General features: G+C 45.6%; 1 protein-coding gene across 5 annotated transcripts in view; it reads right to left on the minus strand.

Annotated features, from left to right (window-relative positions):
* Nucleotides 1-21,664, minus strand: part of BRD1 (bromodomain containing 1) — a 68,670-nt gene that overhangs the window by 5,979 nt on the left and 41,027 nt on the right. For 2 of the 5 annotated variants that reach the window (XM_077169204.1, XM_077169205.1), the window contains one exon: nt 17,122-17,613. The exons of 1 other annotated variant lie outside the window; for it this stretch is intronic. In XM_077169204.1, the coding sequence (XP_077025319.1) occupies nt 17,122-17,613 (492 nt within the window). Of the gene's footprint in view, nt 1-4,364; nt 4,997-17,121; nt 17,614-21,664 lie in introns of those variants that run through there. 2 more of the 5 variants (XM_077169208.1, XM_077169206.1) reach the window with 2 other exon arrangements.

The raw sequence follows: 21,664 nt of genomic DNA on the forward strand, positions 1-21,664 counted from the left end.
CCTGAAAATGGAAAATGAGCTCTGAGTTTATCTATCCCACATCAAAGCAGAACCATCCAGAACCATCCACGCTAAAGTCCAAAGACACAGACGTACTCATGGGGCTGCCTGCCTTAGTCCCTGGCATTTCTTTGAGTTCCTCCCATGAAGTTAAAACTTGCTAGTTTGCCTGTGTTCTAAATATTCAACCAAAACACAATTACATCGCCTCAATATTTTAAAATGGTTTTAATCAAGGCAAATCTCAAAAATCAAGTCAATCCCATGTCACCTTTCTCCTCTCGCCTGACGGGACACACTACTCGAGAGCCTGCGACCCTCACTCACCCACAGCAAGGGAGATACATGGCTGGGGGAACACACCCACATACCCACGGGGCCCAGCCCAGCTGCCTGGAGGTGGGATTTCCAAAGTAGAACCCCAGTCCCCTGCCTGGCCCGCCTTTAAAAGCATAAAAACACAATACAAATCAGTCCATTTCCAAAGAGAAATGAGTACCTTTGTAAATAAAGCATTTCCTTAGAAAATGTTTAAGTGTGGCAGGATCACAGGTTTCTCCACCTGCTTTCTACTTTTTCTGCATTTTCTCAGCACAAGCCACCTTTACAAGAAGGCCGGTCAATAAGCCTTGCTGGCAACCAAGAAGCAAAGCTGCAGGCTGGAGCAGCATGTGCTCGCTGAACCAAGGTTGTTCACCAGACACACTTCAGGCCTCAGGCTCAGAGATGCCGGGTCCAGAGCGGCAGCACACTTGCTGCTGGATCTAACTCGGGGGTGCCATCCTCGTTTCTGGAATGTGGACTTTTCTAAGAATCTCCAAATTAATGATTGCAAAACCTGGCCATGAAGTCACATGGGTCCCTGACCCGCAGGCTTCGTGATGCACACATGAACCCCCTACGCTAACCCAGTTCAAGAAAACGGACAGGCAGAGCCCAGAGCCCAGGGTTCCGAAGCCTGAGAGGGGGACATTTTAAAATCAAGCCACATTTCCCATCACTCAATGCTGCGTGCAAACCCAGGCCAGGCACTCTGCTGACCTCAGGTGGACGAACACACCAATCACAGGCAGGTCATACAGGGGACCCTGCAAGGTGCCACCCACCACATGAAGAGACCCTCCAGGACAACACCCTGCACACATCTGCTCCTGCTATGCTTCTGTACAAACCAGGCCTGTCCCTAAACCACAGTCACATGGCTCAAAGTGATGGTAACCAAGACAGGGAGCAGCAGGAAAACATGTAGGGCCAGCCATAACACCACAGCGGCAACACGCAGCTGCCCTTACAGACACAGGGCCAGGCCGTGTTTACCCCTAGCACTGCCTGCGAACACCACTGCCTGCCAGCTGTGGCCCCCCTTGGCACCTGAGGGCCCTCCGTGCAGCACCTGAAATGCCAGATGGCCTCCCCAGGCTCAGCGGGACTTCTCCTAGAAAGGTGATAGCCTTTTTCTCACCTGACCACAGGTGTGCCCAGCAGCACCGCAGGGAACCTGAGACATGCAACCAGCTGTGGGCCGCATCAGGGACTCCCCTGGCCCACCCAAGAGCCCATGGCCTGGGCACTCCTCAGAGGAGGAGACAGCACAGGGAGGAAGAGGCAGCACAGCCACCACAGAAACCCTCGCTGATGGTCACTAGCCCAAGGAAGGACAGATGCCTGCCGTGCATGGAAGGTGCTAGTTTCCAAGACCCAGGCCTAGACATTCCCTGCGAAGAACTGCACAGACTTGATTAGGACAAGCCAGAACCACAATCTGAGGTCAGGCTTGCTCTCCAAAGCAACCATCTAGGGGGAGACACAAACATACCAATAAAATACTTCTTAATTTTCAGAAATAAAGAATGATCAAATGTCACCCTTTCATTTTTCTTAAGCCTTTAATTTGCAATTAATTGATATCCAGACCGACAACTTATTCACATATGAAGTTTTCCCATAATATGCAACATTTTATCACACGCCTAGCGCAAGCCAAGCCTCATGGGTAAATCCCAATGAAGACCGAGCCTCCATGGAGGCCCAAGAGGGCGAGGAGCCCCAATGCCAGGCAGTGCAGCAGAGATGGCACATGAGAGGCTAAAGGTGATGTGGAACAGCAGGAGGCCAAGTGGGAGGGTGGGGGCTGCTGGACAGAGGGGGCTGCTGATAGCCCCGGCCAGTGGAAGAAATAGATAGAGACAATCCTGGGCCTCAGACAGATTCCAGGACAGAAGGGACTCCAGTCCAGGCTTGCGAAGGTGCTGACAGCCACATCCTTACAGGACCACAGGGCCGGGCACGCAGGCCAATGGCTGAGGTGTGCAGGGGCTGAATTCCACATGGCAGTAGGGTCCTGGGTGCACTCCTGCCCACAGCACAGCCTTCCCCCATGCTAATAAGCGCGGAACACACACTGACCACACTGAGCTCAGAAACAAATGCCAGGGAGACCAGCTTCCTGAAGGTGGCCCCTCCTGCCAGCTACATGCTCACATGCAAGAGTCTCCCACAGTGGGACCATCGAAGGAGCTAAAACACACACAGGACCAAAAAGTCCTCAAGGCCCCAAGAGCACCTGCTGGGCCATCCCCTGGTGGGAGCCACGCCCAGGAGATGCCACCCGACAGCCCTATCCATCTCAAGCGTGGGCAGAGCAGGGCACTTGTAGGACTATCTCAGTATGAAGAAGTGGGAAGTAAAGCTAGTGGACTTCAAACAAATGAGGAAAAAGACAAGAGTGCTGCTAGGAAAAAACAAACCCCCTCCAGATGCGTGGGCTGCACTTGCAACCCAATGTTCCAGATCCTCTGAGCAGCCAGCCACCCTTTTCAGCAGGAGACATAGACGGTGACTTCTTAGGAATCAAAAGACAAAATGCCGAAACTGGGGACTGCCCTCCTGCTGCCACCAGTGAGGATAACCCAGCTGGGGGGACCTTGGCCACAGCAGATACCCCCATCCCTGCTCCAGCCTGCATGGGAAGTCTTCAAGGGCTTCCCAAGACACCCAGTCTGAAGTGGCTCAAGCAGTTTTAGAGGAAGCTTTGGAGGCTGAGAACCAGCATTCCCTGAGCAATGAACACAGCTGAGCCCTGGAGGAAGCTCGACCAGAGGGAAGCGTGACTGCCAGGATGCAGCCCTGCTGGGCGCTGGGTGAATGCACCACTGACCTATACCCAGACTCCGAGTCACAGGTCTGCCAGCAACAGCAAACCCACCAGGCCTTGTCTGAGCCTCAGTTCCCCAGACCAAAATGGGGAAGTGGGGGATATGTGGATGCCCAGGATAGGCCCTGGGGCAGAGACCCCTCCAGAGCTCTCTGCCCTACAGTCTGAAGCGTCTCAGTGTTAACACCACAACCCCAGGCAAGCCGTTATATTAACAAACCTGCAGCTCACCTGCAGGCTCTGGACACTTTTGGGCTTTCAATCTTATCATTAAAAATAAAAACACAGTGAATAAGAAGAGTCCCCCATTGCCCTGCCCTTGCTGCACCCAGCCCCAAGGACACAGGAGCTACAGGAACGCGAGGGGCCTGAGCAAGACGCTGGAGGCCCGGGGAGCACTACTGTCACGAGGACAGACTTGTCAGGGCCCAGGGCAGCTGGTGACAATTCAGAACTTGATGCACTCAGTGACCCGGTGGAGACCGTCAGACGGAAGTAAAGGAAAAAGAAGGGAAGATGAGATAGGGTGATGTGGGCGACTGAGGACACACTGCTGAGGCTGCACCCTCAGAGCAGTGGCTCAGAGCCTGGGCGCTGTGGCAGGGTCTGTGCGTGCTGGCGATAGGCGTCAGGGTCTGCGGGCGCAGCAGGTATCCCAGTGTCGGTGAGGGACGCAGGCACAGGCATCTCTGCATCCCTCATGACTACCAACAGGGGGACGGAGGCTGCTGGCAGCATCCAGCCAGCGTGCAGAGTGCTGGGGCGTCGCTCTCTGTCACTATTTCCGCCGCCCGAGACAGGGCCTGGAGGACGGCGGGTCTGGGCCAGAGGCCAGCTCCGTGTGCTGGCACTGCATTTGCTTACAGGTGGATGAGTGGATGGTTCCAACACGATCCACAAGATATTCGTGGAATTAATGATCTTTCTGCATTCCAAAATGATCGTTAACAGAGCTCCAGTCCAGGTTGAGATAAGAGAGAATAATTAGGATCCAAAGAGTTAAGTACCCAGGATATTAGTAGTTAAAATGAGAACCTGGAAAACAGCGAAAAAGCCATTTAGTCTGACTGAAAGGACACACAGCAGCCACCTTCCCTGTGCGGTCTGCAGACACTAAGCCCACTTGCGCCCGCACATGCCCACCCCACCTCACACACAGCCAGAATCGTGACAGGCGTCCCGAAAGAAGAGACAAGTAAAACACAACTGCTGGTGTGACTGGTCATTGTTGGAGATAAATTAGTAATCCCAGAAGATGGTGGTGACAAGCAAGCTTGGTGACAATGGAATCTCCGGCGCCATGTGGCCCATGCCCTCCCAAAGGCCCAAATGCCACGGCACACTGCTTCCCAATCCCTCAGTGAGCTCCTTCCCAGGCTTCAGGACCTCGCGCCCGACACCAACTGGTCTGCAAAGGCACAGGATGTGAATCGTCTCACAATGAGTGGATCTCTGTTTATGCTAACTCGGAAATCTTGTAGTGCATCGTAGAACACCAGAGAACTCCCCTATAAGTTCAGAGCACACTGAAGATTTTTTTGGGAAAACCAGAAGGTTCAGAATACTTCAAGTCCTCAGACTGCGAAGAAGTGCATTTCGGAGCCAGAAATCCAAGGCGTGCCGAGAGCAACGGAAGGCTCAGGTGACGTCGCAAAGGGCTGGCAGGGACGTAAGACTCAGCCCGGCCACAGCTTGGGAGGGCGGGGGGCGCTGGCCAGACCGTCGGTGGCGGCGCCTCACGCTCCCGGGGTCGCTCTGACCCAGCGCAGGGCTACTAGCACTCTCAGGGCTGTTCGGGGCGCTTAGGGCTTCAGCACGCATCCACTGAAATCTATTGCCACTCTGGAACAAGAAAGGAGAAACCTCCATTTCAGTCAGGCACAAAGGGTACGCGCGCTCCCCCAGAAACTCACACTGCTGGACCAGTGCATTCCACGCTCACCAGAGCTGCAGAAAATCATCAAGACTCACTGTCACCACTGAAAACATACATGCAAAGCACTCCCAGAGGGTGGGCCACGGTGACTCAGCAGGCAGAGTTCTCACTGCCATGCCAGAGACCCGGGTTCAGTTCCCAATACCTGCCCATGTTAGAAAAAAAAAAAAAAACCAAACACTCCCAGACATGGAAAAGTGGTGTCAGGGCAGGCATGTTATTTTCTACAAGGGACATTCAAGGAGTGAGGCCAGGAAATCCCCAAAGTGATGACTGCTGGCCCAGACTGCCAGAAGCCCCTGACAGGAGACGCCTGTCCCCAAATAACAGCTGCAAAACCCAGCTGGTCAGATCAGCGCCCCACAACAGAAGATGCCAGACCACAGCCTCAGTCACCCCAAAGGGGACCACAAGTGACTGTGGAGAGTAGGGGAACAGCCAAAGGCTCAGCCTGCCAACACACCCTGGGACCTGCCATACATTGGGCTAGCACTCACAGCTGCCAACTCAGCAGCTCACACTGGACCCCAGTTTTAGGGGAGCAGCACGTGCGACAGCAGCTTGCTCGCAGCCAGGACCAAAAAGAAGGGCTCTGAGGTAACTCCCCAGTCACAACTGTTGGAACTTTTTAGTGTGCTGGGAAAACAAAGCCAAAGAAAGGTCAAAATGTAGTTCAGAGACATCACCAAGCACTAAAATGAATTGTTACCTGTAGCCTCAGGAAAAATTCAAATAGCATGTTAGATGCAAAAGGTATTTTACCAAGTTGTTTAAAACACAAGTTTATAAGTAATAAGAATCCATCAAAATAAAAGCACAGGGGTAGAAGTACTGAAATCTAGAGGGCCCGGCTTCTTCAGAACATCAGCTAGTTCCATCTCCCTACACCCAGATTATTGACAGCCCCTTCCAACATGCAAAAGTTAGAATGGCCAAAGCCCAAATATCCCTGAAGAGAGGGACAGAAGGATCAAAGGTGATAATGGAGTTACACAGAGAAGGTAGGGCTTAACAAACGAGTATGATTGCTGAATCATTTTATCGGTATTTCCTTTAGTCTCCAAGTATCTTAGAGCAGCTAAAAGTAAAAACTTAAAATTGTGGAACTGTAACCTATACCAAACTCTGAAATCTGTTTCTACAGCTAATTATGCTATGCTTTGAAATTTACTGCCTTTATCTATATACATATGCTATTTTTCACAAAAAAATTTTTTTAAGGTTGATTTTGACAATAGAAAAATACTTATTCCTTCTGGGCTCCTATATTCTGGAGCAGCTAGGAGGAAAAATCTGAGATGATGGTATGGTAGCCCATGACACTCTCTGGGATCTGTCCTGTAACTATGTGTTGAAGTGTGCTTTGAAAACTCTTGCTGTTTTCTTTGCTTTGGATATTTATTATACAATTTAACAAGTTAAAAAGAAAAGGGGGGGGGAAGTAGAGCACATGGGTAATTTCCAAAAATCTAATTCATGTGTAAAATTTTCCTGAGTTAAAATTAGAACTACAAGAGTCCGATCCAAGAGGGCAGCTTAGCGAGATCTGGGATTTAGTTCGTCCTCCAGAACAGCTACTAAATAGCCAGGAAAAGTACAGAACAACTGCTGAGGCCACATCGGTGACCAGACACATAGTGTACCCCAGTCTGGACCACCTGGACCGGCTGCAAGCCCACCCAGAACCCTGAGTTCCCCAAACCCTGGCGACAGGTGCCCCTGCCCCACAGGCTGCTTCCCAGAGGGGAAAGGAAAAGGACTTTACTAGCAGCAGGGGCTGAGCACAGCCAAACGCCAACTGTGGAATTAACAAATTCTGACTACTAAAAATAAGCCCCCAGCTCAGCTGAACCTTGAGTAAAAGCCGAGGTCGCTGGTTTTTGCCCCGGCGCAGAGGGGGCAGGGCTGACAGAAAAAGAAAAAAGAAAAAAAAAAAGGTTATTTTGGATCTGGAAAGGTCTGGGCCCTGCAGGAAAGTAGGGGGCACATAGGACCTGGAGATACACAGAGCAACGTACGAACTAAAGCTCTTGACTGGCAATCCTGAGGAATGGGGTCCTGCTCTAAAAAGGATTTTTCTTTTTCTCTTTCCCGGCTGTGTTTTTACGGATTGATTACTGTTTGGATACAGCTGCAAGGCTTCTCAGGCTCCAATGCCACAGGCATAGGCAGAAACAGGCTCATTTGAGAGCTTCTCTGGAGCCTGTGCCTTCCCCAGGAGAGGGGCGGGGCCCAGCTGAGGTGGAACCACTTCCTCAAGGAATTCAGACCCAGGGTCTGGAAAAGGGAAGCAATTAAAGCCAACCCTACACCTCTACACTGTGTCCATCACACCCCCAGCAGGGAGAGTCTGCTGAAGCTAAAGGTAACCACATCACCTTATACCGGTGGGACCCACAGGCAGAAAAGAACCACATAAGCGCAGGACAGGAAAATGCAGAGTCCAGAGACTTCACAGGAAAGCCTTTCAATCTGCTGGGTCTTATCCTCAGGGAAAACTGACGCAGATGGTAACTCCTAAGAGGTGACCAGTTTGGTCTGGGAAAATCTGACTGGGATCTATAATATCTAAGTAGACCCTGCTAAGGGGTGGGGAAAAGGCACCATACAGGCAGGGCAAGAAATAAAAAAAAACAAGAACTAAAACATTCTGATCTATTAAACAAAACCTAAGTTAGAGGACTAGAATAAGCTGAACTGAATGTCAAAGAACAGTTAGGCAGCACAGTCATGCAGCAAGAAAATCCTAGGGAAAAAAAAGTGAAAACAATCTCCAGAATAAACTAATTAAGGTAATTAAATGCCTAGAGGCCAGCAAAAAATAACGAATCATACTAGGAAAATTGAAGATATGGCCCAGTCAAAGGAACAAACCAACAATTCAAATGATATACAGGAGCTGAAACAATTAATTCAGAATGTTCAAATAGACATGGAAAACCTCATCAAAAATCAAATCAATGAATTGAGGGAGGATATAAAGGCAGGGAATGAACAAAAAGAAGAAACAGAAAGTCTGAGAAAATAAATCACAGAACTTATGGGAATGAAAGGCACAGTAGAAGAGATGAAAAAAACAATGAAAACCTACAATGTCAGATTTCAAAAGGCAGAAGATAGGATTACTAGAACTGGAGGACAGGACATATGAAATCTAACAAACAAAAAATATATATATAGGGAAAAGAATAGAAAAATATGAGCAGGGACTTGGGGAACTGAGTGACAACATGAAGTGCACGAATATACGTATTGTGGGTGTCCCAGAAGGAGAAAAGGAGGGAAAAGAAGGAGAAAAACTAATGGAAGAAATTATCACTGAAAATTTCCCAACTTTTATGAAAGTCTTAAAATTACAGATCCAAAAAGTACAACGTACCCCAAAGAAAACAGATCCAAATAGACGTACTCCAAGACACTTACTAATCAGAATGTCAGAGGTCAAAGAGAAAGAGAGAATCTTGAAAGCAGCAAGAGAAAAACAATTCATCACATACAAGGAAAGCCCAACAAGACTATGCATAGATTTCTCAGCAGAAACCATGGAGGCGAGAAGACAGTGGGATGATAAAGATACTAAAAGAAAAAAAATGCCAACCAAGAATTCTATATCCAGCAAAACTGTCCTTCAAAAATGAGAGTAAATTAAAACATTTGCAGACAAAAATTCATTGAGAGAATTTGTGACCAAGAGACCGGCTCTGCAAGAAATACTAAAGGGAACACTAGAGAAAGATAAGAGAGGAGAAAGAGAGGTGTGGAGAAGAGTATAGAATGAAGACTATCAGTAAAGGTAAAAAGAAGAAAAATTAGATGTGATATATAAAATCCAAATGGCAAAATGGTAGAAGAAAGTACTGCCTGTACAGTAATAACACTAAACATTAATGAATTAAACTCCCCAATCAAAAGACATAGACTGTCAGAATGGATTAAAAAACAGGACCCATCTATATGCTGTCTACAGGAAACGCATCTTAGACCTAAGGATAAACATAGGTTGAAAGTGAAAAGTTGCGAAAAGATATTCCATGCAAATAACAATTTAAGAAAAGAGCAGGAGTAGCTATACTATACCCAACAAAGTAGACTTCAAATGTAAAACAGTTAAAAGAGACAAAGAAGGATACTCAAAATTAATAAAAGGAACAATTCAGCATGAAGATATAACAATCATAAATATTTATGCACCAAACCAGAATGCTCCAAAATACATGCGGCAAACACTGAAAAGAGAAATAGACACATCTACCATAATAGCGGGAGGCTTCAATTCCCCACCCTCATCAATGGACAGAACATCTAGACAGAGGATCAATAAAGAAACAGAAAATCTGAATAATACAATAAGTAAGCTAGACTTAATAGACATATTTAGAGTGTTACACCCCACAACGGCAGGATACATCTTTTTCTCAAGTGCTCATGGATCATTCTCAAGGACAGACCATATGCTGGGTCACAAAGCAAGTCTCAATAAATTTTTAAAAGATTAAAATCATACAAAACACTTTCTCAGATCATAAAGGAATGAAGCTGGAAATCAATAATAGGCAGAGTGCCAGAAAATTCACAAATATATGGAGGCTCAACAACATACTCTTTAACAACCAGTGGATCAAGGAAGAAATTACAAGAGATATCAGTAAATATCTCGAGGTAAATGAAAATGAAAACACAATGTATCAAAATTTATGGGATGGAGCAAAGGCAGTGCTAAGAGGGAAATTTATTGCCCTAAATACCTATATCGAAAAAGAAGAAAGGGCAAAAATCAAGGAATTAATTGTCCACTTTGAAGAACTAGAGAAAGAACAGCAAATTAACCCCAAAGCAAGCAAAAGGAAAGAAATAACAAAGATTAGAGCAGAAATAAATGAAATTGAGAACAATCAACAAAACCAGAAGTTGGTTCTATGAGAAAATCAATAAGATTGATGGACCCTTAGCAAGGCTTACAAAAAGAAGAGAGAGGATGCAAATAAATAAAATCAGAAATGGGAGATGAGACATAACCACCAACCCCACATAAATAAAGGAAGTAATGAGAGGATACTATGAACAACTTTATGCTAATAAACTAGACAATGTAGATAAAATGGACAACTTCCTAGAAAGGTATAAACAACCAACATTGACTCGAAGACGAAAAAGACGACCTCAACAAATCAATCACAAGTAAAGAAACTGAATCAGTCTGTTAAGAAGCTCCCCAAAAAGAAAAGCCCAAGACCAGATGGCTTCACATGTGAGTTCTACTAAACATTCAAGAAAGAATTAGTACCAATCCTGCTCAAATGCTTCAAAAAAAATTGAGGAGGACGGAAAGCTACCTAACTCATTCTACGAAGCCAACATCACCCTCATACCAAAGTCAGACAAAGATATTGCAAAAAAAGAAAACTACAGACCAATCTCTCAAATGAATATAGATGCAAAAATCCTCAACAAAATTCTTGTAAATTGAATCCAGCAGCACATTAAAAAAATTATACACCAAGACCAAGTAGGATTCATCCCAGATATGTAAGGATGGTTTAACATAAGAAAATCAATTAATGTAATACACCATATCAACAAATCAAAGCAGAAAAACCACATGATCATCAATTGAGATGATCGTGTGGTTTTCTGCTTTGATTTATCTGGAGGGGCAGGTTACACTGGATCGCTAAAAATATCCTGAGAAAGAAAAATGAAGTTGCAGGACTCACGCTACCTGACTTTAAGGCATATTATGAAGAAAACAGCATGGTACTGGCATAAAGATAGATTTACTGACCAATGAAATCGAATAGAGTGTTCAGAAAAGGCATTTGACCAAATTCAACATCCTTTCTTGTTGAAAACACTTCAAAGGATAGGAACAGAAGGGAACTTCCTCAACATAGTAAAGGGAATATATGAAAAACCCACAGCTAACATCGTCCTCAGGGAAAAACTGAGAACTTTCCCCCTAAGATGAGGAACAAAACAAGGATGTCCACTATCACCACTGTTATTCAACATTGTGTTGGAAGTCCTAGCCAGACCTACTGTATGTCGAAAACCCTGAAAAATCCACAGCAAAACTACTACAGCTAATAAATGAGTACAGCAAAGTGGCAGGTTACAAGATCAACACTCAAAAATCTGTAGTGTTTCTATACACTAGTAATGAACAATCTGAGGGGGAAATCAAGAAAACAACTCCACTTACAACTGCAACCAAAAGAATTAAATATTTAGGAATAAACTTAAGAGACAAAAGACCTATACAAAGAAAACTACAAGAAATTGTCAAAAGAAATCACAGAAGACCTAAATAAATGGAAGGGCATACCGTGTTTATGGATTGGAAGACTAAATATAATTAAGACGTCAGTTCTAGCTAAATTGATTTACAGATTCAATGCAGTACCAATTAAAATCCCAAAAACTTACTTTTCAGAAACAGAAAAACCAATAACCAAATTTATCTGGAGGGGCAGGGTGCACTGGATCACTAAAAATATTTTGAGAAAGAAAAATGAAGTTGGAGGCCTCATGCTACCTGACTTTAAGGTGTATTATGAAGATACAGTGGTCAAAACAGCATGGTACTGGCATAAAGATAGCTATACTGACCAATGAAATCGAATAGAGTTTTCAGAAATAAACCCTCTCATCTATGGACAATTGATCTTTGATAAGGCAGTCAAGCCAGGTCACCTGGGACAGAACAGTCTCTTCAATAAATAGTGCCTAGAGAACTGGATATCCACATGCAAAAGAATGAAACATGACCCATATCTCACACCCTATACAAAAATTAACCAAAATGGATCAAAGACCTAAACATTAGATCTAAGACCATAAAACTGTTAGAAGAAAATGCAGGAAATTATCTTATCAATCTTATAATAGGAGGCAGTTTTCTAGACCTTACACCCAAAACACGAGCACTGAAGAAATAGATAAATGGGAACTCCTCAAAATTAAACACTTTTGTGCATCAAAGATCTTCATCAAGAAAGTAAAAAGACAGCCCACACAATGGGAGACAATATCTGGAAATGATATACCAGACAAAGATCTAGTATCCAGAATATATAAAGAGATTGTTCAATTCAACAACAAAAAGACAGATAACTCAATTACAAAATGGACAAATGATATGAACAGAAGCTTCTCAGAACAGAAGCTTTCAATGGCCAAAAGGCACATGAAAAGATGCTCAATTTCCGTAACTATTAGAGAAATGCAAATCAAAATCACAATGAGATATCATTTCACACCCACCAGAATGGCCATTATCAATAAAACAGAAAACGACAAGTGCTGGAGAGGATGTGAAGAAAGAGGCATACTTATTCACTGTTGGTGGGAATGTCAAATGATACAACCACTGCAGAAGACAGTGTGGCGGTTTCTCAGGAAGCTAAGTATAGAATTGCCATATGATCTGGCAATACCATTGCTAGGTATCTACTCAGGTCATGAGGGCAAGAACACAAACGGACATTTGCACACCAATGTTTACAGCAGCATTATTTACAATTGCCAAGAGATGGAAACAGCCAAAATATCCATCAACAGACACGTGGCTAAGCAAGCTGTGGTATATACATACAATGGAATATTATGCAGTTCTAAGATAGAATAAAGTCATGAAGCATGCAACAACATGGGTGGACCTTAAGGACATTATGCTGAGTGAGATTAGCCAGAAACAAAAGGACAAATACTGTATGGTCTCACTGATATGAACTGACATTAGCAAATGAACTAGGAGAATTTCAGTTGGTAACAGAGACCGTCAGGAGATAGAAATAGGGTAGATATTGGGTAATTGGAGCTGAAGGGATACAGACTGTGCAACAGGACTGATTGCAAAAATTAAGAAATTCAGAAATGGATAGCACAATACTTACCTAACTGTAATACAATAATGTTAGAATGAAGCTGAATGTGAGAATGTGAGAACGATAGAGGGAGGAGGCCTGGGGACACAAATGAGATCAGAAGGAAACATAGACAATAAAGACTGAGATGGTATAATCTAGGACTGCCTAGAGTATATAACGATAGTGACTAAACGTACAAATTTAAAAATGTTTCTGCGTGAAGAAGAACAAAGGAATGTAATAATGCAGGGTGTTGAAAATAGATGGTAATTTATATTTTAAAACTTTAACATATTTGTGAGACAAGCAAAAAATGTTTAATTGGTACAAAATTTATATTTTGACTAGTGCATTCCCTAATATAACTTATGCGGACTGCTTAATCGAACACCATAGTACTTAGAACCTTGCGTAGGGCATGAGATTTTGTAGGTTTGTCCAGAGTGATGCCCAGATAAATCCCAGAGCAATTTGAACAGCGAATAGCGAAGTATTTGCTGAGTCCCCTAGGGGGAACAGTGAGAAACGGGGAAAATTCAACGTCCCCAAGTGGAGACTTCTTGATATTCTCACAGGTAGTGGGGACAGTCAAAGCAATAGGCCAAGCCTCCAATCTTGGGGTTTGTTCATATGAAACTTACGCCCACAAAGGACAGGCTAAGCCTACTTAAAATTAGGCCCAAGAGTCACTGCCAAGAGAACCTCCTCTGTTGCTCAGATGTGGCCTCTCTCTCTTGGCTGACACAGCAAGCAAACTCACAGCCCCCGTCTATGTGGGACATGAATCCCAGGGGTGTGGAGCTTCCTGGCAACATGAGACAGAAATCCTAGAATGAGCTGGGACTCAGCATCAAGGGATTGAGAAAATCTTCTTGACCAAAAGGGGGAAGAGTTAAATGAGACAAAATAAAGTGTCAGTGGCTGAGAGATTTCAAACAGAGTCGAGAGGTTATCCTGGAGGTTATTCTTACGCATTAAATAGCTATCACCTTGTTAGTCAAGTTGTAATGGAGAGGCTGGAGGGAACGGCCTGAAAATGTGGAGCTGTGCTCTGGTGGCCATGTTTCTTGAAAATAACTTGATAATATGGCTGTCGCAGTGTGACTGTGTGGTTGTGAGAGCCTTGTATCTGATGCTCCTTTTGTCCACTTTATCGAAGGACAAGTAAAACATATGGATTAAAAATAAATAATAGGGGAACAAATGTTAAAATAAATTTAGTAGATTGAAATGCTGGTGATCGGTGAAGGGGAGGGGTAAGGGGTATGGTATGTATGAATTTTTTTCTGTTGTCTTTTCTTTTTCTGAATTGACACAAATGTTCTAAGAAATGATCATGATAATGAACATGCAACTATGTGATGATATTGTGAATTACTGATTATATACGTGGAAAGGAATGATATGTTAAGAACATTTGTGTTTTTTTGTCAAATTAAAAAATAATTAATTAATAAAAAAAATTAAAAGAAAAAAATTAGAACTACATGGTTTAGTTGACCATCATAAGCACATGGAATCTTGAATGGGGTGTGAGATTCTGTTGGTTGGTTCAGTTTAGTGTGATGCCCAATATATCCCAGAGTAATTTGGGCAGTGAATAAAAAAGTATTTGCAAAATCCTCTTGGGGCACTGAGGAGAAGGGAATAAATATTCAACTTCCACATTTGGAGAACTTCTAATAAGCAGTGGGGACAACCAAATCACTAGGCTGAGCCCTTGATCATAGGGTTTGCCCCTATGAAACTTACCCCTGCAAAGGATGGGCTAAGCCTACTTAGAATTAAGCCTAAGAGTCACCCCCAGAGAACCTCTTCTGTTGCTCAGATGTGGCCTCTCTCACTCTCTCAGCCAACATGGCAAGCAAACTCACTGCCCTCCCCAGCTCTTAACGTGGTGAAGAACTCCTAGAATGAGCTGGGACTCAGTATCAAGGGATTGAGAAAATCTTTTCAACCAAAATGGGGAAGAGAAATGAGGCAAAATAAAGTCCCGGTGGCTGAGAGGTTTCAAACAGACTCGAGAGGTTTTCCTGGAGGTTATTCTTGCACATTATATAGATATCCCCTTTTTATTTTATGGTGTATTATGTCTGGACGGAAGTACCTGAAACTTTAGAGCTATGTTTCAGTAGCCATGTTTCTTGAAGATGATTGTATAATGATATAACTTCTGCAATATGACTGTGTGATGGTGAAAACCTTGTGTCTGATGCTCCCTTTATCTATAAGGCATGAACAGATGAGTAGAAAATATGGATTAGGGCAGGCAACAATGGCTCAGTGGCAGGGTACTTGCCTGCCATTGACCCGGTTTCAATTTCTGGAGCCTGATCATGTCAAAAAACAAAAAGGATTAAAAAAAATAAATAGGGGGAACAAAGGTTAAAATATATTGGGCAGATGAAAATACTAATGATCAATAAGAGGGAGGGGTAAGGGGTATGACATGCATGAATTTTTTCTTTCTTTTCTGGAAAGATGCAAATGTTCAAAAAATGATCACAGTGTTGAAATACACAACTCTGTGATGATATTGTAAGCCACTGATCATACATCATGTATGGAATGTATGTGTGTGAAGATATGTCAATAAAAATATTTTTAAAAAGTTAAACCTATATGAAATTACTTGGTAACAAAAAGCATCCTCGGCTTGTCAGCCATGTAGAAAAGGCAGCGGAGTGCCCCTCAACTCGGGCCACATGAAGCCCAGAGACTCTGGGGGGAGTGGCCTTATCCAGCACCAGCCCCCACCCAACCTCAACCACTCCACCAAGACTCCACATTGCCGCTCCTGAAAAGCATGAAGGACCCCCAAACACTCAAGCAGCCAGAAGACAGCGTCTGCTTGCCAGAGAAAACACAGCAAAGACAGATCAAGCTTCAACTCAGAAGTACCAAGTTAATAAGCATACTTTCAGAAAGGAGACACTGAAGTTTTAATTCTGTTGCCTTCCAAACACACAGCCGTTTACTGAATGAATGACAGCCACCTGTCCTGCTCAGCTCTCTCTTCCTCCTTCCTACTGGAAATGATTCTATCTTAAAGACTACAAAGAGCTCCATGGTTTTAACCTCAGGGCTGAGACAGAACAAAGAGGGTCCCTCCCATCCTGGCAGCAGGGTGCCACAGAAGTGCTTTGGCTGTGGGGATGTGGGGATTTCTCAGTAAACTGAACAAACTTATGCCTCAGAAGCTCAACAGCAGATGAGAAGGGCATGACCATTCATTCCCTCAGATACTAACAAGGACAGACAGACAAAATAGCAGAAAGCAGAAAAACGCCCCAAGGGTACCTGCAGGAGGGACCAAGCCATCACAGAGGGTGGCCCTTAGGCCAAGTGCAAACCCTGCACCTGTGAGGCAGATTAAGAGCAGATTCATGGCCATGGGCAGGGAGAGAACAGACAGACGCACGGCCGAAGGCAGGGAGAGGCTGGCTGGATGCATGACCAGACAGGGGAGAGGCTGGCCTGACACATGGCCATGGGCAGGGAGATGCCGGACAGATGCACGGCCGCAGGCAGGGAGAGAATGGATAGACGCAAGGACTTGCGCACGGAAAGGCCAGACAAATGCACAGCCATGGGCAGGAAGAGGCCGGGTGGATGCACGGATGTGCTGCCGCGGGCAGGGAGAGGCCAGTGGATGCTCAGCCGTGGGAAGGAAGAGGCCAGGTGGACGCCCAGCTGTGCGTAAGAAGAGGCCGGCTGGACACTCAGCCGCCAACGTGGGTTCAGCAAAGGCTACAGACACAACCACTCGGGTGTATACCTCACCCAGGAGGATACAATGTAACTCACATTCTCATGTCTCTCTTGATAATCAAAAAACAAAATCAGAGGGAAAGGATAAAGAGAAAACAAACAAAACAAAACTGCCTGCTCTGGCCTCAGAGCTGTCTTGGACCCCGAGCCTCTCCTGGCCCCATGGAAAGACCCAAGCCCCCCTCCCCAGCACCATGCAGCCACAGCTCAAGGCTTCCAAAAGTAAGAGGTGGCCCCACGTCGCTTCTCCTCTAGAAATCAGCTTCTCTGGACAACGCCCTGCAGCCGCGAGCGCACTGCCCTCACGATCCTTTCATTTGACAGGCAGGGCCCTATAAGGCCAGAGCTGGCGGCAGCTGCCCCCAAGTGCGGTCCCCGGCAGCCATGGCATTTACCTGTGTCCAGGCGCTTTCCCGGGGACTCCTCTTCCGCCTCGGAGTCTCCACAGGTGCTCCGTGACCTTTTCCTTGGCTGCAGAAGAGTCTCCAACCTTGGAAGGACTACAGACAAAAAGGTTTTGGTCCCTAGCTGAGGAGAAGTTGGCTGGGTTTCAGTGTTCTTGGCAGACTTTGGGGGGCTTACGCTTTTCGATTTGCAGAAGAGAACAGAAGTGCGTCTGTTTACATCGCTCCAAGGCTCCGCCCCTGCGGCGGCGGCCGGCGCATGGCCAGTACCGGCCAGAGGGGCCTCTGCTGGGTGTCCATTCACCGGCGCTCTCTGAGGGCCGGGGCTACGTGACTCATTATCAAATGTGACTCTTTTGAATAGTTTACTGTGCTCTGGATTGAGTTCTACTGGTCTGAGGGTTGGTGGTTCTGAATTAGTCTCCGGGTTTGAAGGAAGAGGTAATGCATCTGATGGTTCAAGTTTAGGGGGAGATTTATCTCCTGAAAAAATTATAAATAAAGTGATTTTTGAAAACTGATAATTATAAAAGCTATCATAAAACTTACTATAAATGTGAAGTCCACCAAAATACTAATTCAATTAAGGACACAAAGTATCACACACAACTGCTGGCCAAGCATCAAGTGCCCCTATGCATGGCCTGCCCTAACACCAGAGCCCAGCAGGGCCCAGACCACAGGTTCAATGTTACCTTCTGAAAAAAACCGTGACACATCATCTCATATTGCCAATATTAAATGCAACATTGGAGTTCGTGACAGTTTCTACTACCAGCAGTTCACTTACCTTGAGGAAGAAAAGGAGTCCCACCGAGCTAAGGGGCCCTCAGACTGACCCCCTCAGTAGCCAGCTGGGCCCGAAGGGTGGCAGCAAAGGGAGAGACACTCGCCTTTGATTTCTGACCAGGGTTTTCAAACTCAGTGCCAAAAAACAGTGGAATGGTAAGTGGCTATGAACAATTCTCAAGAAAGGAGGAAAAATTCCCATTCATTTCTCAAAAAAAACAACCATCCACTCAGCACTCAATCAAAATTTAAAATTATCCTAGAGTATTTTAAGTATAATAACCTAAGTTCTTTATTAGAATCGGACTTTAGAACTAGAAACGCACTCTTTGGAAGATGGCTATTTTAACCTTTTTAAAAAGGATGAACATAGAAGGACATGTTCTTAAAACCACCTCACTGCAGTGACTTTGCCATCACCCCTCAGGGAGGTGGTCTGGTCTGGCTGTGGGCTGCAGAGAGCTGGGACAGACAAGAAGCCACGAGAACGAGAGGGACAGGCGTGATGCCAAGATCACTTTCTGAGCTGAACAATAATCTAAATGACTTGAGGTAGGGCTTATTTTCAAGGTATACTCTGTATTTTATTAAACCTGTAAACTTTCCAAAACATCTGAAATATGTTAACATTTATATTTTAAATTCAAAAAGCCATTTTGAAAACGAAAAGCTATACAACTTCTAAGTTTCACTTGTGTCTGAGCCATTTGATGAATCAGAGCAAATGTTTGAGAATGATACCAAAAAGAAAGGTTATTCTCCCTACCAAACCTAAAAAAGTAGTAAAGTGAAGACAGGCTAGCTCAATGAGAGTGGGCACCACTGGTCCTGGGCAGGCAGCAGCTCAGGGCCCAGCACACCATGGCCAGAGCACAGGCCTCAACAAAAAGCCCTTGCAAAAATAAACTCCATGCAAGAGATACAAGCTCATCCACTGCAGAAAACTGATACCACTGGTGCTTACATTAAAACATCTCCAAAATGGAAGTACTGGATTGAGTTATCATGACATTCGGCCAGTGACCAAATTCTTTGCACCCATTGTGTTTAGAGTCACCAGCAGGCTTAGAAAGTCTATTTACAAGCACATGAGAATACTGGCCAGATGGCATCAGGATAGCAGAGAGTCACTGCCTATGGGCTGCTGTCCCGCCCCCTCCCCTGCCCCACAAGCCCACTCACCACCCCATCCCTGACCCACAGCACCGTGGAGTCCAGGCAGCATCCACACCTCACGGCCAAGGATGCACACTGACCAAACCCACAGTGCAGGCACCTATGCCAGCAGGACATGGTCCTCTGCTGAAAACTGATGCCAAATTAATTATAAAAGGATAAGGATTCTGCCCAAAAGTTCACCAGCTGCTAGCAACTATATGCTGTTACTTAACTGTAGGTAACAAAGGCTCAACTGAGCTCTAGAATTCACTTTGGGGAAGTCAGCTGTAAAGAAGAGTATCAACGTCTGTAAACTGAAAAACCCGCCATCATCTCAAATGACACTCATGGGAACTTATCACACAGATGAAAGAGGAAGTGTGAACCGATACCCAGGACATCAGATATGAATTAGCTACACTGTGAAAAGTGAAGCAAAGTGCCCCCAGCTTCGCACACCCAGCACAGGCCCGCTGACAGTGCCACCCCTGAGCAAGGGACAGGCTGCAGATTTGTGAGAATCAAATACTTCAGCACCCAAGCCACAGACAGCTTCGGGAATGCCCTACGACGTATCTGCAAACCTTCAATCCCACCCTTCCGACATCCTGCGTCCTGTCTTCACCACCTCCTCCTGGGGAGATGCTGACATTGGAGGACACGGCCACAAAGACTCGCGACACCACAGCATCCATGCATGTCCTGGTTTTTCCCAATCCTTAATTCCGGTAATCGTAGGGCTCAGGGCTCCGTGCGCAAAGTAGATGCTCAACAAAACTGCACTGGAGGCAAGTCTCTGGATCTGGGGCCCTCAGTGAAAACAGCCACCAAGAGCCAGGATCCCCACGTGAGCTCAAGCCCTAACTATGCAGACCCCAAAGCCCTGGGCCTCTGTGGTGGCCAGCAGAGGCAGCCTGGGTAAAAGGGCCCACCTTAGAGTGTTATCCCAGCAAGTCCAGGTCTTGCTCATTAGTGTGACACCTAATTAGTCAACTGAAACCAGACTCTTTAAAAATAAAAATTAAATCTCCAAGAGTTACTAATTACCACCACAAGTCTTACTGAGCTCCTGGTGTAATTCAGTCTTCACCCGCAGCCTTTACCCGCTTCAACTTGCTAACTATAAGCCAACCGGAGCAGGGCTCCCTAAGAAAAACCACCCCCAGTGGAAGTGCCCCAAGGGCAGAGGCTGCTGGTCTTCAAAGCCCAAGGGAGGTACTGCCTCAGCTGGCAGAGGGAGGACCTGGGTGTAGGGGACCAGTGACAGCCTGGACTGCACCCCTGGCAATTACTTCCTAACTCAAGTTCCTCCAGACAGAGACAAGTACTGCATAAACACTGTCAAATCACAATTTAAGTTAAATTGTGTGTCTGACACTCAAGAACTACAACTTTTTTTTAGGTAAGACACATATTGTAATTATGTTTAGCAAGGAGTCCTTGTCTTTTAGAAGTGCACAGTGAAATTTTTTTAAAGACTGAGTCCCATCTTAAGTAAACACTTCCACACTAAATTATAAGTGTTCTTTTTTGGCCATATTTACTGATCATTATGTTATTAAGTATAAACTTACATGTTGGCGGCTCCCCACAGAACACTGTGCCCATGTACACACACTCCAGCCCTCTGGGCCCCACCCCCTCAGGTGGGCTGCACTGCCAAGCCGTCTTCTGTCTCACCTGCCCTCCCCTTACCCAACCAATTACCCCCAGGCAAGAGGAGCTCTCAAAGACTCTGGCAACTGCTTATCTGGTGAAGGCCCCCACTGCCTTCACCCGAGCAGTGGCAGAAGCTCACTGGTGGCACAGTGAGGGTGCGGCCCTGGTGCTGCCATCCCACCTGCAGGGGTGAGGAGGCCAAGGAGGGAATGCGCACAGGGCGTCCTCAGCCGGGTGGGCCCAATGCCTGGACAGTTTTTCTTAGAAAGAGTTCACAGGGAGCCTGGGGTGCACTGGGACAAAGGCAGGGCTGTCTAGGAACAGAAACAGGCTGTGCTGGTGATGGTGAGCTGACTTGATGACTACGTTTCCACAACTTGCTCTTTTCATGGCAAACAGTAAATGAAGAAAAGACTGATCTGCCCAAAAGAAGAGAAACGGGATTCTTTCCCTGCTCAAGCAGTAAACAGGAGGCTCTGGGCAGACGGCTGCTCACAGGGGGCCCCCAGACACGGCCACCTGAGCTTGTGGGGCAGCCTGCAGGCAGTTAGAGCCGCACGGAGCCCAGTCCTTGGGTTACACACATGGACACCACCCTGGGGACCCTGAGACCCCAAAGGACCCACTAGGGACCCCAATGGGACAGCTGTAAAAAGTTCCCTGGATCAAAGGCTCCTCATAAGAAACAAAACATGGGCCCTAAAAATACAGCAGGAAACGTCACATGTGTAGAATAAAGGCTTTTCAGAGACTACAAAGTGAAGGCCTCCTATGGAGAAAGCAGGGTATGATTCTATTATGCGGCCAACTTTGATTTCTAACACCCCAAAAAGGAGTCTGGATGCTAGCAATGGGTACCTTAAAGAAGGAATCACAAAACTGAAACTAAAACAAGTTTAAAATGAGTGAGGAAAAGGGCAAAGAAAAA

Source organism: Tamandua tetradactyla, chromosome 7 (assembly GCF_023851605.1).
Source record: "Tamandua tetradactyla isolate mTamTet1 chromosome 7, mTamTet1.pri, whole genome shotgun sequence".
Lineage (NCBI taxonomy): Eukaryota > Metazoa > Chordata > Mammalia > Pilosa > Myrmecophagidae > Tamandua > Tamandua tetradactyla.